Genomic DNA, 18,008 nt, shown 5'->3' with positions numbered 1-18,008 from the left:
TACAGAAAATGAGTGATGTTCCTCTACCATAATTCTCAGTAATATGCACAGTCGCAAATTGTGACCCAGAGCCGTAATGGGCACAATTGCGCCCCGTGCCGCCCCCTGAACATGTGATGTCATATCATCACACACATGATATCATTACGTTGCGCAGAAGGGGAAGTGACCGGCAGCTCAGGTAAGTACAGTGCTGACCGGGCGGGTGGATGCCCATCTGGATCATCCCCTGGACAATCTGCATGTGCTGCAGCAGAAATCCTGGCTGCAGGATACTGTTCCAAGGTCCGTGGGGCGGCGACTTTGCTGCCCACAGAACACTGTGCAGCAGCACTAGTCACCCATAGCTAGTTATGGCCCTGTCCTGACCACACACCATCGAGAACTGAATTGTCCTCCCTATATCTCCATCATGTACACATTAAGTTATGGGTTTGACACACTTGCAAAGTGTTTCTTAAAATCTTATTTGAATGTTGGAAAATGTGGGTGTTAAACAATATTGTAGTAATTAGTCTCCTTTTTCCTCTCAAGTATGACAGTCTGATCTGAATTCAGACCAGTTATCTGGCAGTTCAGTGGAAACCAGCCCTGTGTCTCCCTGGGCAGTGGTAATGGAGGTTGGCAATGAAATAGGGGAAGTAGTTACGTATTCTGGTTTCAGAATCTCTGGCTGACTATTGTGAAGTGTCATGCTGCTTCCTCTTGTGTCATCGAGACTCTGACAAAACTACACATAAAGAGTGTGGATACAGAGGCATATGTGACTTGGTAACAGCAGAATAGTAACCCTTACAGTCAGGGACTAGTGAACGTAGAGTCATTTCTTCTCAGGACACCAGCCATGGCTCTGGTCGAGATTATGCGCCTCTGGAGCGAAGGAGTAGCTGCTGCGGACAAAGGGGACTGGAGTGGGGCCCTAAAATCTTTCACCTCCATCACCGAACCCCGAGCCAAGATCTGCTTCAATATCGGCTGTTGTCACCTTGTAATGGGAGATTTGCAGAGGGCGGAAGAGGTAACATGGCTTGTTAAACTGTGGGGTAGTGAAAAAAATTTGGGGTGTTACCTTAATATTGTTACATTATTCATTTGAATAATATAAAATATAACTCATAAAACATTTTTATTACGAAATTTTATTAAATGATTACAAGTAAGATTTTTGGAGTGTATGATAATGTTTAAAATATATGTTGGCAGAAGCTATTTTGTTAGAGATGAGTTTTGTTGTTTGTTGAGCTAATACACTATGAAATATCATCCATGGATAGCAACAGAACAGTGCCACCTAGTTCTCAATTTATTGTGAAGCACATAACAATAATACAGATTTTAATACCAGCCAGTGATATATATCAGCCCATTGATGATTGGAACATCGTGACATCACGACTTTGCATTTCCCCTGTGGCTGCCCCTCTGAGTAGCTGCCAGGTACACACTGAGGAGCTGAGGGCTGCTTAATTTACATTTGCCTGGTGGCTGCTCCTCTCTGCAACTGCCAGGTGGGGGGATGCCGCCGGGCTGCCTGATCAGAAGTGATCGGCAACACAGCAGACACTGGGGGAGGGTGCATGGATGCAGAGGGGCCAGAAGGTCCTCTGCCATTGGTGGCTGCTGGAAGATTATCTTTCAGCAGCCGCCCAGTGGGTGTTTCTGACTGGTCGCATTATTCAGCCTGGGGTGGTTGCAAACGATGTAACCACTCCAGGCAAGTGGTTAAAGACATTAGGGGAGATGTATCAGACCTTCTTATAAAGATAAGTGGTGAAGTTACCCATAGCAACCAATAAGATTCTACCTATCATTTTATAGAATGCTCTAGTAAAGTGATAGTTAGAAGCCATTATTTTTTCCAATGGAATTGATTTTTATCAACGATTTATACTGGAATCATTGCAAATGTTAAAGACTCTAAGGCACCTTTGCCCACCATTCTTGCTGATTCAGCAAGGATTGCAGTTGCTAATATGCACGCAATCGGCCTATTCTTGCGTTCAATGCATGCATACACTTTGCAGTGCGCATGCGCGAACCAGCCACTGCGATCAGGACTGCAATCACCTAGGCTACATAGACCCATCGCAGAGTAATTGACAGGAAGTGCCTTTTGTGGGTGGTGACGGGGGGTGGTCAGCCAAACGCAGGCGTGCCAGTGCGTTCGTATGCCATTTCAGTGGCGTGCATAAATTACCCACTGCGAAGCCATAAGCAGTGTGAGGCCTCATAGCGTGTGTAGCTGTTAGCAATTTCTGAGTGATGTCAGAGCTTGTGCAACTGTGCATGAGGCTGCGATGGTACTTGATTGTACCGATGGTTTCCCTATTGTGCTAAGTGTTACGGATGTGCGTATAGTAAAGTGGGCGTCCTTATGTGGTGCTGAGTTTGCATTGTGACCGCAGTGGTTTGGCTTGCTATCGCAGTTGAACTGCGTGCACATGCATGATTGCGATCCGTAGTAAATCAGGCTATTAAATAACATTTGTTATTTTAATTGTCAAAAATATAATTTACATTTTATAAACTATATCACAAATATCAATAAAGCAACATGGTTTCTGAAATGATATAACCCCACTGATGCTAATGATCAGTGGATTTTCTTCTATTCATTCTGGGAGGACAGCCAGTTTCTTTTATATCCTGGACCATCTGACACACAATCTGATAGCCATACTGTGCATTCCTCAGTGCCATAAATATGTAGATAATAAATTAATCAATGCAAGGAGACCAAAGTGACTGAGTGTAATTACTGATCTTGGGGGTTGGGCGACAGTATCACCAGTGGCGTAAGTTCATCCCAGACGCCCGGAGGCAAGTTATATTTTGGTGCCCCCCCCTGTCACAGCCGCTGACACTGTAATGTAGCAATTTGCATGAAGACAAGGCTATAGATAGACGAAAGCAGCAGCTGATGGTCTGACATGGATCTCTCCACTAGTGTATGGTGGTTTCTCAGGTGCCGTGAAGGGCCATGATGTTACAAGGTACATAGTTACAGCCCTAAGTGGGGTGAATATGTTGTGGACAATGGAGGAGGTGCCCCCTTCAGAGCTGGAGCCAGGCGGCAGGCGCCTCCATTGTCTCCCATAGTTCTGCCCCTGAGTATCACACATGTTGCTTTATTATTATTATTATTATTATTGTCCTTTATTTATATGGCGCCACAAGTGTTCCGCAGCGCCTTACATAGTACATAGAACTAACAAGTGAACAAGAAACAAGTAACTTACAGTACATTACAGTGCCGGACAAGGACACAATTTATATACATTGCTGCAATAGCAGTTAGAAACTCACAATAAGCAGCAGGGAGTTGGCGGTCCTGTGTTAGGTGCCCTACTCGAAGAAAATGTAAAAGAGAAGCACATGAGGGAAGAGGTCCCTGCTCGTGAGAGCTTACATTCTAAGGGGAGGGGCAGACAGACAGGCGTGACACAGAAGGGGAGGGCAGACAGACAGGCGTGACACAGAAGGGGAAGTTAGTGAGGAAAGAGCATGAGGTGGGTTAGGATGAGAGCTGGAAGGCATTGATGAAGTAGTGGGTCTTGAGAGCCCGTTTTAGATGTATTATTAATTTGCACCTACTCTATAAACACAAGGGCGGAAGTCATTTTGTGTGCTTGACCTATACTCCAGAAGATGCTGCTTATGAATTTACTAGGAACTAGTGATGGATATAAACACAGCGTATGATGGTTGGGTACTTTTTAAAATGTCTTTGCATAAAAGTGTATTCAGTTAATTTAAAACTATAAACAAAATTAAACAGAATATACCATGTAAAGTCATTTAGTCAATTGAAGGTTTAATACAATTTGCTATACAAGTACACAAATAACAAACTAATCTGGTCTTTGTTAATAATGTTGCTGTCTTGCAGGCCTTTACAAGCACCATAGAAAGAGACAAGCACTTGGCTGTGGGGTATTTTCAGCGTGGCTCAGTCTTCTTTAAGGAGCGAAAGTAAGAAACACTGTAGCTCATATATAATGCATACTATAGATGTACTAAGGCGATTATTATGTACCTAACTCGCCAGGGATATTTTCATCTTTAATAAAAATATTCCAGGAGGGTGCGAGCAGAAATGTGTGAGAAACCCCCTGGTTAGGGCGCGCTAACCGCAGTTAACGCGCCCCTAGCCATAACTTTAGATGGGTTTAGCTGTTTTACATGGCTAAACCCGGTCTCATAGGGGGCAAAGAGGGCAATAATTAATGAGCGCCCCGAACAATTGAATTGCAACACTGGGTGCTCTTTAATTATCACGTCATAAAAAACGATTGAATTGCCCCCATTGTGTTATATTTACGAATTTACTGTTACAATTGGATTGTCTAGATTTGTACTAATACAAATGAGTATCAGTGGCAAACGCAGGAGTATTAAGGGGGGGTTTCCATAATTATATATATATATATATATATATATATATATACACAGCAGACATACTGTACTGTACACACAAGCTTGCATGTAGTCACACATAGCATACATACACACACATAGCAAACATACACACAGCATACATACATACATTCATTCACACATAGCATGCATACACACACACACACACATATCAAACATACACACAGCATACATACATTAATTCACACATAGCATACATACACACACACATAGCATACATACACAAACACATAGCAAACATACACACATAGCAAACATACACACAGCTTACATACATTCATTCACACATAGCAAACATACACACAGCATAAATACATTCATTCACACATAGCAACCATACACACAGCATACATACTGTACTGTACACACAAGCTTGCATGCATTCACACATAGCATACATACATACACACACACACACACACACACACATACAGCATATAGTACTTACATAAACCCAGGGCTGAGGAGGAGGAGCTCACCGCCGCAGCTACCCTAGCAGATAGTATGCTGCACATGCGCCTCGGCTCCCTCGGCCATCCGTATATTCTGTATCCAGTGCAGAGAGCTCTTCCGATCAGAGCTCTGTGTCTGAGGAGCTGCTGCACATGTGCGGTAGCTCCAATCACGGCCGCAGGTGGCCCGCTGACTCTGCAGAGTCAAGGTTGTCTCCGTCTTTAAAAAAAAATTGATTTGTCTGGGGGGGTTTCTGTGTGCTTGGAAACCCCCCCCCCCCTGTGTACGCTACAGAGTATCCTTATGGTTTTGTGTACCTGATAAATAAATAGGTTGATCTGAACAGCCACTATTTTATATTACTGTTCTGAGAGGCATGGATGGGACCTGCATTTGGAGGGTGTGCTGGTTCCTGTAGTGACATTTGGAGGATCTTGGGGTACCTCCAGGTGAGTTGGCTCTCAACTTAGATATATTAATGTATGTGATATGATCATGTGGCACAATAGTATGCAATTATATGACCCTAAGTGGGTGCTATTATCATGTAGAGTTAGGTACACCAGTACTCATTCTAAAAACTTCCAATGAACTGCACAAAAACCTTTAGATAATATCTATAAGATGTTGGATTGACACAAGGTTTCCTTTAGTATATAAATAATTTAATACACAGCTCATAAATACATATAACACAAAACATATCCAAATTACTTATATTCAGTATGTCGAGTAGTATTACACTGTATGTGATGCATGTGCAATGTTGCAATTAGAGTTGTAACTATAATTGCAACATTCAGCTGGTGAGCAAATAAGTATCTACTTTGTATAAAAGATCTAATCATCTTCAATGTTCAGATGTTACTGGAATGATACCAAACTATCTCAAAATACTACTCAACATACTGAATATAAGTAATTTGGATATGTTTTGTAAAGGTTTAACTAAAGGTTTTTGCGCAGTTCATTGGAAGTTTTTAGTTTGTAGTATAAGTTTTGCCAGAAGAGTACTGGTTAATTGAACTTGCAGCATGAACATATCCAGTGGTATTTCAATTTGTACCGATTTAGCACCAGAATATCAGTTTCCAGTAATACTGTGAAACTGCCCCCCTTTTTTTCTGTGGTTGTCACACCAGTACTCATTTACTAACATTCCATTTTAAAATCGATTTAAAAATCAAATGCGATGTGGGTAGATTTGGAACGTGCACTTCACAATCACCTATAAAATCACTAACAATATCAACAAACACTTCCTTATGTACTCCTATTGGACAAAACATTCCACATGCACTGTAAGCCACAGAAACTCATTATAAAAAGGCTGGCACACACCCAAGCAAATTGAAGGGAGTTTTGTGGAGAGATAGAGAAGCGAAGAGTGTTGATTTCATATAGGTGCTTAAAAAGTGATTTCTGAGAGTTTTGTCCTGTCAATTTCTATATTGTTATTGTTATTTTGAAGTTGGTCTTATTTTTTGTTTTGTCAAAATTTTTTATTTAGGTTCTGTCAGTGTTTCTGTATGTGCCTGGGGAGTATGTGTATTTAGTTAGTGTGTATTTATGTTTCTATTTGTTATGGAGGCCAGGAGTATGGCAAGAGAGGATAAGGAGGTGGAGGAGAGGGATCCAGTTTGTGAGGATAGCGTGATGGAGGAGGCAGAGGGCCAAGGACTCCGATTCGGGGAAGGAGCCTCAACCTGGCAAATCTAAATCTGGCTGCAATGTCAGGTTTAACTTTGAGTAGAATTGTGCGTTGGTAAACTTCTTGTTGTCTAACTTTGCGGAGTTATCTGGTCGCCGGGCCCAAAGCACATCTTCAAGAAGAAAGCGGACCATGTGACAGGCAGCAGCTGATGCAGTGAATACTATTGGGCATTTAAAAATCATCAAGCAAAAGTGTGTGAAGCGTTTTTCAGACATCTGATGCTGTGTCAAATCCAAAATGGCCCTGGAAAGGCGCAGTACATGCAGCACTGGAGGAGGGTCCCCTGTGGAGGTGGATTATAATGAGTATGAGGAACGGGTCAAGGGAACTATGCCACAGGAACTGGTATCAGGAGTTACAGTGCATGCCACAGTGCTTGTGTCTCCTTTTATAGGCATCATAATTAAGTTCCTACCAATAGAATGGTGTTTAGAAGCTACAAATCTCCTGTTTTTAATAGTCTATTTATTTGGATATTTTTCTGTCAACTTTGGTGTCGATTTTTATTCTGACAGTTAGTAAATTAGAGAATCCTGTAGTGCTCTATGTGAAAGTATCGATGTTTGGTTGATGGTCGATTGTAAGACTGAAGGCTGTCAATTTAAGCCTAAGGGACATTAAACCACAAGTGTTTTGAGTGTTGCCAGTTTAATAACGTGTTGGATATTGCCCCTTTAAGTTTAGCTGGTCTTATGCAGCCAATGAATGTTTCATGGGGAGTGGTCTAAGAGTATTTAATGGAGTGATGTATGCAAATCTGCCTCTTTGTTACAGTTTTTTTTCCAGGACAGAGAAGTACACTTTGGGCCTGCTTGAGACCCGCTCGCGAGCGCTCGCATGCGGGTCGATCGCGGTCTGGGGCAGGGCCGCAGCTATGACCACGGCTGTCGACACCTGCCCTTTATCTTTGGTGTTCGGAGGCGGCCGGCGGTATCCGCTGCCTCGGATCCTTCCTCCCCACATGGTGCCCGGCGCTGCCGCACACCTTAGCACAGCCGAGGCCGGAAACTTTGGCCCCGCCTGTGTTGTGAGGCGGAGTGCGGCTCAGCATGTTGCTGCTGGCTCCGTCTCTATAGTGTTTAACCAGCGGCAGGCAGCGGTGGCTGCCCCGCTGGTTGGTTCAATAAGCGGCCTGCGGGCCGTTGCGCGTCCACGATTAGGACCATGAAGGGGGCGTGGCTTTGCCCTGAGTGCGGTTGCCATTTTAATACTGGGGGGGGGCTGCTGCTGCCTGATCTAGGCGCGGCAGGCAGCCTCCCAGGTACCACAGTCTGCCCTAATAGTGCCCCATATTATAAGGGGCCATAGAAAATTAGGATCCCCTTACTAGTGTCACTAACTAACTGGCAAACTTCAGTCCCTGTTGATTTTTTAAAATGTGTCACTAGGAGATCTGGAAAACATGCAATGAATATGCTTGTGCAGCCAGTAGTAAATAAATTGGGAACCCAGTAATGAATAACGTGGTGCACCGACTAGGAGATCTGGAAAACATGTAATGAATATAGTGGTGCAGCAAGTAGTAAATAAATTGGAAAGCCAGTTATGAATATAGTTGTGCACCGACAAGGTGATCTGGAAAACATGTACTGTTCGGGGTGCACTGATATAGCCCATCTATAGGATCAATTATTAATACTGAATAATACCCTATCCAGTACAAAAGAGACCAATCTGTACGTCTATGTCCAGGGCAGTACACGGTTTCTTTTTCTGCCCTCCCCCAGATTCCCCAAATTGCTCATATGATCTGTAATGGAGCCCACATATGAAATAAAAGATTCAGCTCAGACAGGATGGCTCTACTTTTACATATAATTACTTACTGTGTTTGCTGGTCCTGTATATGCCAGAATGATTTCATTCAGTACATTCGTATGATGTCTGTTATAGCTGGTTTTCAGTGCTGATTATGCCCGCTTACTGGTAACATGTTAAAAATCAGGCATTTGAAAGCCCCTCTGTAGAAATTCCGCTGTTGCCTCTGAGCCCTGTCCTCTTTACAGACAAGGGCTGTTAGGATTGCCCAAGCGGGAGGCACAGGCAGGCCCCTCCTATATATATATATATATATATATATTTTGCAGAGGTTGCGTGTGTGACCAGTAGCGGTGGGCTCTCCACTACCGCAGTATGCAGTTACGCCAGCAGTTATTTAGTCTCCCATGCATAGAGCTAGGCAGTCCTGGCTCTGCTGACCCAGAGAGCTACCTGGTCGGCTGCCCAACACTGCGTCAGTTGTTACCAGAGTTGGGACCATGGCGCCCGGGAAAAGTGTAGGCCCCCCCCCCCCTGCACACACACTCCCAGTACTGAACTGAGCTAGTGTGCTATGGCAAGCCTGCGGGGGAATACTGGAGCGAGGAGTAGAGACAGCAGACAGTGGCAGTCTTTCTGCTGGGCATTGAGGTCCTATTGGTGTAATAGAACACTTTAGTGATGCACTATCTGACATTAATGGGTAGTTGCTTTGACACTGCCTTATTTAAGTATAGCACCTAGGATCTAACTGTGATCTTTGAATCATTGATATCAATTGATGAAAGAGATTGTATTAGTTATTCGGAGCATTTAACTTACATTGGCAGAATACATGTGTATAGAAAAAATTCCACAGGGTGCACAGCATATAACTGTAATTGCTGCCCTAAGCAGCTTTCGCTGTAGTGGGAACACTTATGGTAAGCTACATTCTTAGCTATGCTCCTACTTCGAAAATATATATTGCACCTATAGTAATGTGAGTACTACTATTCATGTTCTGTCTACATCTACCACCATTATTATTAATCCAGGTCTCCTAATAAATAACAATAAATAAATATCCACCTCTTTAGGTTATAGTGCAAACTAACTGAAAAAAACCCAAAAAACTAGCAAGCGGCCGTTATACTATGTAACGCCCATGAATTCTGGAATTCTGTATGGCGCCCTCTGTCCATTTCAAGATCCACTGGAACCACCCTCGCTACTCCCCGGGTTTTGTTACACCCGCATTGGAATCATTGTCTCCCGTGGCTGTGCCCCCCCCTTCCTCTTACCCAGCTGCTGCTATTGCTGCACTCCATACGCTGTCATCTCAGGCCAGCATTTTTGACCCCTTTGCTAGCATCCCAGTCTTCCACGCCTGGGCCATCAATTGATCAGCAGGCTGTCCAGCGATTGAGGTGAGGAGGCCTATTGCTCCTGCCATAATTGGCAGGCGGGTTTTTATTATATTTGCGGCATGCTACCCCTGAGACCCGCCCTCAGAAACTTTGGGGTGTCACCCTGAAAAGGCTTGCTTCCGTGCCGAATCTGGTTCTGCCCCCAGTCGTCCAGCTGTCGACGGCGGATCTCCTTAAGACGGCATCCTCTATACGCCTTTGTCATATGTGGCGCTGGCTACAGCTATATCCCCATAGGGAGGTGGCTGAGTACTTCTGCGGTAACACTCAGCTCCAATTTTTACTGACGCTGCTGTCGTACTGGCTTTTTAGTTTACCTCAACGGTTCGTGGTGCGCTTCACCTTTGCCGTTGACGTGGGTTGCATAGGGGTTCACTAAGAACATGCTGTTGCTTGAGCTGTTCCCCATTATGGTCGCTTTAGAACTCTAGGGGGACCGCTTGGTTAACGCAAGTATAATTTGTTGCGGCACCCTGGGCGCATTGCATGCACTTGACGTCAGAGTTCGTCCTCTCCCCGGTTGTTCGTTTGCTAGGAAAAATTGTTCTGTGTTGCCTGCTGTTTAATGTAAATTTTGTTGCCAGGCTTGTGCCTGGTACACAAACAATTGCCCCAGGACTTTGCGCTGTTAGCAGGTGGGTTGGCTGGAATAGGAGCGTTTTTTCTGGTTTCAGTGGTTCAGGCATGTAAGAGCTTGCAGAGCGTCATGCTGACTTTTATTTGGGATCTGTATTCGCCAGGGCGCTCGCTCGCTGTGATACAGCATATTTTAGCATGCATGTCTATTTTCTCTGCGTTGTATGACGGGCCTTCATCATTTCAGGGGCCTGCAGGGGGTTGGTCCAAGTCAACCCTTAAAGCGATTGACTGCAGGTGTTGCATGTTGCTTGCTTTACTTGCCGGCTGCGGTCCCTTCAGTTGTTTTTTATTTTCAGCTTTGAATGCTTGCTGTTTTCAATTATGTTTTTTTCCGATGACGCTTCATGGGTCTGCGAATTACTTGCCCCCTTTAAAATGGCTATCCCACCACTCACTATTGGGGACGTAATTTATATGCCTGGAAGCAATGCTAGGCCTTATACAGCGCTCCAGTGTACACCAGGCTGGTAGAAGGCGCTGGCTTCACTTCAACTATATCCCATTCCTGCAGTATGTCCGGTGGCACTGGCGCGCGCTTTTGAGCAGATGCATGACGATGGGATGGGACATGGCTGATGCACAAGGAGGTATTCCCGGTTACGAAATACCAATTTTATCATGTTTTGCAGCGTTGTTTGGCTTTTTCAGAGCTCAAGCCAGGCAAGTTCGGTACTCACTCATTTGGAATAAGAGTTGCTTCATCTGCGGCTTCTGCTGGCTTATCCGACTGGGATATCCAGTCCCTTGGTCGGTGTTGTCCTGCGGCGTTATGACGTTATATTCGTCCGGGTTTAGCTATTTTGCTCCAACGTAGCTCACCGGAGGCCTAACCACTTGCCGACCTACTGCGGGAGTCTATGAGGAATTTTTTATTTTCCCCCGGGGGCCCAATTGGCTTCTGAATTATATGATATGGTGTGATGGTTAGTTTACTCCGGGGGTTTTTAGTTTTTTGCCTCAAGTCTGGTTAGCTACGTTGTTCCCCTCCCCCTTCCCCCGTCTTTGTTACGTTTCCATGTCTTGTCGGTATGGTGTATCTGTGTTGGACTGCTTTCTTTGTGTTTTTTCTTTCTGTATTCTAAGGTGCTGCATCTGTGCGGGAATAACCATAATCCACTTTATGCTATGTGTACATAAGGACGCCATTCAAAGCAGTGTTATAATTATGTTTGAAATAATACTGACAGAGTGGCATTTGGTTTAAATAACTATTTATTGTAAAAGATTTAATGAATGATAATATATAGATATCCAGGATACTACCATATATTTCAGAAAAATATTGGAAAGACCGGTTTTGTGCCGAGACACTAGTTTAATTACACGTTTTTCTTACCTATATAACACTTTAATTTCTTTTAAAATTTCACGGACTGTATAATTTCTATACATATTTTCAAGACTAATCAAAGTTATAATTAATTCTGTGCATCAATTGCAGACAATTTTTCCTCTCTACCCTTCATTGGGAATGATTTAAGTCGGCAAACTGCATTGTATTTGCGCTCTATTGTCATTAGATCCATTTGATAGATAACAGATGCCCTGCCTTACTGCCAGTTGTGTGTTCTTTCATTGTCCGCAGGAGTGTGTGGAGGAATGTTGGTTCTGGTGCAGTTGGATGTGGCTAGGAGGAAGGTAAAATGCTGTAGTGGTGAGATACATGTTGGAGAATGATGGTGGTGTAGTGGAGAATGTTGGTGGTATAGTGGAGAATGGTGGTGGTATAGTGGAGAACGATGGTGGTGTAGTGGAGAATGATGGTGGTGTAGTGGAGAATGGTGGTGGTGTAATGGAGAATGGTGGTGGTATAGTGGAGAATGGTGGTGGTATAGTGGAGCTTGTGTTTATTCAATTTCGCGGTGCACACTTGGTTCGTGCGGATGGTGTGCATTTTAGTCCTGCAGGATTGCCTGATTTTCTTCTGATTGAGGGTGTCTTGTTACAGGGTTGAGTTATGGTGGCGGCACATCGGATTAGGCCTCACTTGGCGGGAAAGAACGACACTTGGAGTTAGTTTATGTTAATAGGTAGGCTTAGTGGGTGCGCTCTCATTGAAGTGGAGTAAGGCGACAGCCAATTGTCCTGGACGGGAAATGGCTATACCACCTGGATCGGTGGTTGAAGTTAAAGGAGAGTTGATCACCAATGCTTGGCTTGTGTGTGTGTGTTTGTATGGAGCCGTTGGTGGTTATTGTTCTGTGCGTTCTTTTGTGCCGTCACCATTATCAGTATTAACTTATAGTCTAAAAATTGAATGACTTGTCAAAAAATAAATTTGATAAAATATTTAAACACCAAACTGTTGTCCGTGTCTTTATTTTAGAAGTTACATTGTATTTAAGTAGGTATTATATGGTAACACGATAATACACGTTAGTGAGTCTATTGGTCAGGATTCGGTTTTATAGTCAATTTTGCCTTTAGTATATCCCCGATATGCAAATCACACAGAAAATAACTAATAAGTACACCAAAAAGCCAAAATCAACCTTTAGTAAATATACTATTTAATCTCTCAATTCTCTCCTAATTAGGACTATTATAAAGTAGAGGTGGGAAAGTTTCCTCAGAACTATCCACATCTTGCATGATGGGCTCAGTGATACCCCTGTCACACAGAAAACAAAATTACCGGGTAAAGCACTTTTACCCGGTAATTAGCAGATCGACACAGGTTTTTTTCTGTGTGAAAGGGTAATCTCGGGTTGAAATTGCTGGATCTCCAACCCTGCTTTTTACCAGGGTCAGAGACCCGGCAATTTCGACCCATGTTGACCCTTTCACACAGAAAAATACCTGTGTAGATCTGCAAATTACCGGGTAAAAGTGCTTTACTCAGTAATTTTGCTTTCTATGTGAAAGGGGGGTAAGTGTTTTACTGGCAAACCCACCCGACATTTAAATGCCGGGTAAAAGCCGGGAAATTTCACACATTCTGTGTGAAATGGTATCAATATCTACACATGACATTTCTTGAAGCTACTAGCAGTCTATTGGCTGATAGCAGTGCGAGGATAACAGGCTTATTATTTTTACACTTTTTGCCCCTCAGCGCTATTGGTCAGCACAGTACCTAATAACTTTATGATTCAGCAATATGCACTTAAGTCTTTGCTTGTGCTCCGAGCCTGTTGTAGTATTTTCTGTGGAGCTGACTGGCACTTCCAGCACAGACCATTAGCAGAGGGAATCCTGTAAAGTCTGCAGCCAGCAGCAGGTATAACTTCCTAGGATGCACAGGTTGCCTGGGTGCCTGGTAGCCCCAAGTGATACTAGCAGGGCCATCTCTTCCATTGGGCTTGTTGGGCAGTTGCCCAAGGGCCCAAAGCTTGTAGGGGCCCACTAACCCGCCCCCCTACAGCCGCAAGTACTCACCTCAGTCCCAGTTTCACTTCATCCGCCGGCTTCAGACCAGTCAGACAGAGTCTCTCTGCATGTGTGGGAGGTCTGATGGGCATGCAGGAGGGTTTAATTTTATTGACCATTTACATTTTTTTCCCGTGAATGGGTGGGTAGGGGCCCCAGTGCATCAGTGGCGTAACTAGGGTATTTGGAGCCCAGGGCAAATTTGAAAAGGGAGCCTCCCCCCCCCATGTGCGCACGCCTTCGGCGCGCGCGGCAAAAAAATGGGCGTGGTCACTTAAAAATGGGGCGTGTCAACATGACACACCCCTTTATTTTCAAACTGAACATTCCTATCCATATGCACCTTAACCCCAGTAGTACCCCCAGTATGCAGTTGTGGTCCCTCTCATGCAGGCCCATAGTAGTGCCCCTTATACAGTATCCCCAGTAGTGGTCCCTCTTATACAGCCCCCAATTAGTTCCCCTTACTCAGTACCCCCAGTAGTGGCCCCCCAAATGCAGTGCCCCACGTAGTGTTCCCCCTTATGCAGTGCCCCCAGTAGCAGTCCCCACAATGCAGTGCGCCCAGTAGCGGTATCCCCTTATGCAGTGCCCTTTTATATAGTGCCCCCAGCAGTAGTCCCCCCCATGCAGTTTTCCCAGTAGTGGTCCCCTTATGCAGGCACCCTGTAGTGATCCCCCCTATCTAGTGCCCCCTGTAGTGGTCCCCGTAGTGCCCCTAGCAGTAAGCCCCTTATACAGTGCCCCCAGCAGTAGTGTCCCCCCCTCCCATGCAGTGCCCCCGGTAGTGGTCCCCCTGATGCAGGCTCCCAGTAGTGACCCCCCCCCTATCCAGTGGTCCCTGTAGTGGCCCTTCCTATTATTGCCCCCATTAGTGGTCCCCCGAGTGCAGTGCCTCTAGTAATACTAGGCCCCTTTTAGAATGCCCCCAGTGGTAGTCCCCCCCCCAAGTAGTAGTCCCCAGTAGAGTAGCCCCCCCCCAGTAGAGGTCCTCCCAATGGCACCCCCAGTAGATGTCCCCCCCAGTAGTAGCCAACCCCTCCCCCGTTGTGCAGATAGGTAAGGTTTAAAAATAAATAAATATATATAAAAATATACTTACCTGATTCCACGCTGCTCCTGTCCGCGATGCTGATGCCGCTCCCGCCCTCCAGTCCGCCCAGGCTGGCGCGCTCAGCATTATGGGACTGACGTCATGACGTCAGTCCCATTACCCACTGCAGGAGCCGGACGTAAGTCCGGCTCTTGCAGTGGGTGCTGCAGCAGTCAATGAGAGTCTATCTGACTCTCATTGGCTGCTGTTTAACACAAGCATCGCCGCCAGCGCTGGCGGCGATGTGTGTGTTATGCACAGCCTGAGCCCGCCTCCTGGCGGTATTGGGCAAGCGCTCAGGGGGAGGGAACGGGCTCAGGCGTGCAGCACAGGACCGGCGCTGGAAGCCTAGCGCCGGTCCTGTGCAAATGTGTAGCGCTGACCGCACTCATTGCAGTCGGCGCTACACTGGCTATCTAGGGCGGGCGGGCCGGTACCGTGGCCGGCGGCGCCCCCCCCCCCGCGCCGCCGGTCCAACGGCGCCCAGGGCACGAACCCCGCTTGCCCTGCCCTAGTTACGCCACTGCTTACCATGCTATACCTTTAATCCGGGACACTCATGTATTACACAGGTTCTGTGGTTGGCTGACATCAAGTCTCCATTTCATCTAGTTTTAATCAGCTACAGAATCTGTGTAATTCATAAATGTCCCAGGTTTAAAGGGATAGTATGGTAAGCCTACCTATAAGTGGATTCTGCATTGTACAGTGGCCACCATGTGCTCTGTATGGTATAAATATCTGCATGCAAAATGCTACATTACAGTGTCAGCGGCTGTGACACAGTAACGTAGCATTTTGCTTGCATGCAGATACACCTGCAGTCACCCACAGCATATAGGCATGCTGCATATCATTTTAATCAGCAGAAGCTGCTTGTACGTCCTGTTCACATCACGTTGCGAATAAAACACATTTGAAGGTAAAATGTCATGGTGCGACTAGAAGGGCTGTTTAACGTGCAGGGAAGTAAGTTGTATGTGGACCCATCTGTACTGCATTTTCCTTTTTCCCTCAGAGCTCCTTTTGGTACTTTTTCTCTTATAGACAGCTTGTGGCTCTTCTCTGTGCAGCATCCAACAGTAGTGCGCAATCATGTTGACGTTCGACCTACCCTGGGGTCTGCGTTCCATCTCCTTGATATCTTGATGAAATCTTTCCCCCTGCTCTTCTCTTACAGCATTTTCAGTGAAATAGTCTAAATAAGAACTCTGGAAGTGCACATTAAAACTCATTGAGCAACCCAAGTCTTTGTATTTCCTCAACATGTCTTGCTTATTGTTCCCTAGAAATTTCTTCACAACTTCTTTGATAGCTTCCCAGGCCTCTTTCTCAACTGTTTCCAATTTTGTTTGAAACACTTGATGGCACCTGCAATAACATAGGCCTGCAATGGAAAAATTGCATTCTAACAACAAAGAGGGGTAATTGGAGCAGGGGTGGGGTAGGCTATTCAGAGAATGGGGCTAGCTTTGTACACACTGTACCTCAAACAAATAAATAAAAATATAAATATATATATATATATATATATATATATATATATAGAGCTTCATTTATGCCATGTATAGAGAATATCGTATTCATTCTCAGCCACTGTCAACCTAAATCTCGGGCCAGCTATCTTTGCTCTAAATCCAGTTCCGTCTGGCCAGGTATCCCAGAGTCATGTCGTGTCCCTTTTCTATACACTCTATTCTAAGCACCTGTGTACTGTAGCTAGGAAAGAACTGACAACTAGAACTCGTACCCACCCATTATAATAGCAGCATGGTACATGCTATCTCTAACTCCTGGGTGTGTGCTCAGAGGCGCCAGTAACCGTATTTTTGGGGAAGGAGCATGTCCACGCCTCCTGGAGGAAGCCATGCCCCTTCCCAGTACCCGGGCCTGTCAGAGCTCTCAATGGCCCTGCCCTTGGTGTTTTAGTAGTGTGACTTGACCACGCCCCCTCACCCATTTGTGTCCTAACTTCAGGAACCTAAAGTTTGGGATGTATATTTTGAGTTACATAGTGGCAAAACATAAAACAATGGCTGGCATAACAGTACATCCCCCACGTGAAAGGTGCAACTGAACAAATCTGTTTCTTGTGGTGACAATCCCTTTAACACATGGCTGTGTATTTGTGTACAGGTATAGCCAGGCACTACAGGACTGGACCCGCTGCTATACTGAGTTAAGAGGAAACCAGCTGATTGACTACAAAATCTTGGGATTGACATTCAAACTTTACAGCTGTGAGGTGAGATATTTACTTAGACACGGTACACAGCCACACAAGTAGTGTGATTTCAGATAACATTTCAAAGCATGTTTATAATTATGTAAGTATGATGCGTAAAATATGTCAATTGTTAGGACATATATGAAATGGAGCAGCGATTCATGATTGATTATTAGGACTGAGGGCGAAATAATGTGTATAACTTAAAGAGAAAAGACAAGTAGTTTATAAGGGAGATGCCCCAATAGTGCATTGTTTTACCTTTCATAGCAGTTATACTTTCCATGTGACGGAGTTATGTGACATGAGTAGGCGGAGGCTGTTCTTTAGTACAGAGAATGACAGATGGTCTGGCAAGGGGTTTGGTATATTATGTCCACATTCAACATGTACACATTCGTTACGTAGAGATGGGAATATGGACATGGTTGCTATGCTGAAATTGAACATGTCCACATTCAGCATGGCAACACTGATGTAATGTTGACATGGTCGGAATATCGACAGTCTTTTTAATGTAAGTGTATCCCTAACCCCAACGTTAACCTTAACCCAAACGGTAACCCTAAATGTAATGCAAGTGAAAACATTTTGTCAATGTCAACATTTTCCAGGTGTCGACATTTATGATGTTGACATTTTAGCCATGTCAACATCATGAAAAAGGGGGTGTGGTGGTGCATCACCTGGTCATGCCTCTGTGACTCGCAGCATGCCCTGTCTAAGCATACCGTGCAGAGGGCCAGGAGGCAGAGCTGCTCGGCCAGGCTTTCAGATGGCTGGACTGGCCCATCAGGCCATGGGCCCTTCTGGCATGTGCCAGAATTGCCAGATGACCAGTCCATCTGTGCTTGGCAGTATTCTTGCATTTGGACTCACTGTGTTCAGAAATTTCTCCTGATACACAGA

The 18,008-nt window shown here is 44.9% G+C and overlaps 1 protein-coding gene across 1 annotated transcript in view; it reads left to right on the top strand.

Annotated features, from left to right (window-relative positions):
• The first annotated feature begins 729 nt into the window (after positions 1-729).
• NCF2 (neutrophil cytosolic factor 2) overlaps positions 730-18,008 on the top strand; it is a 50,377-nt gene continuing 33,098 nt past the window's right edge. Inside the window, exons 1-3 of the mRNA XM_088447217.1 lie at positions 730-1,018; positions 3,890-3,972; positions 17,009-17,117. Coding sequence (XP_088303343.1) covers positions 845-1,018; positions 3,890-3,972; positions 17,009-17,117 — 366 coding nt within the window. The 5' untranslated portion in view covers positions 730-844. The remainder of the gene's footprint in view (positions 1,019-3,889; positions 3,973-17,008; positions 17,118-18,008) is intronic.

The sequence above is a fragment of the Taudactylus pleione genome, unplaced genomic scaffold, assembly GCF_031769625.1.
Source record: "Taudactylus pleione unplaced genomic scaffold, aTauple2 ptg000423l, whole genome shotgun sequence".
Lineage (NCBI taxonomy): Eukaryota > Metazoa > Chordata > Amphibia > Anura > Myobatrachidae > Taudactylus > Taudactylus pleione.
The sequence above is the reverse complement of the archived record's forward strand: the minus strand, read 5'-3'. Positions and strand labels throughout refer to the sequence as shown.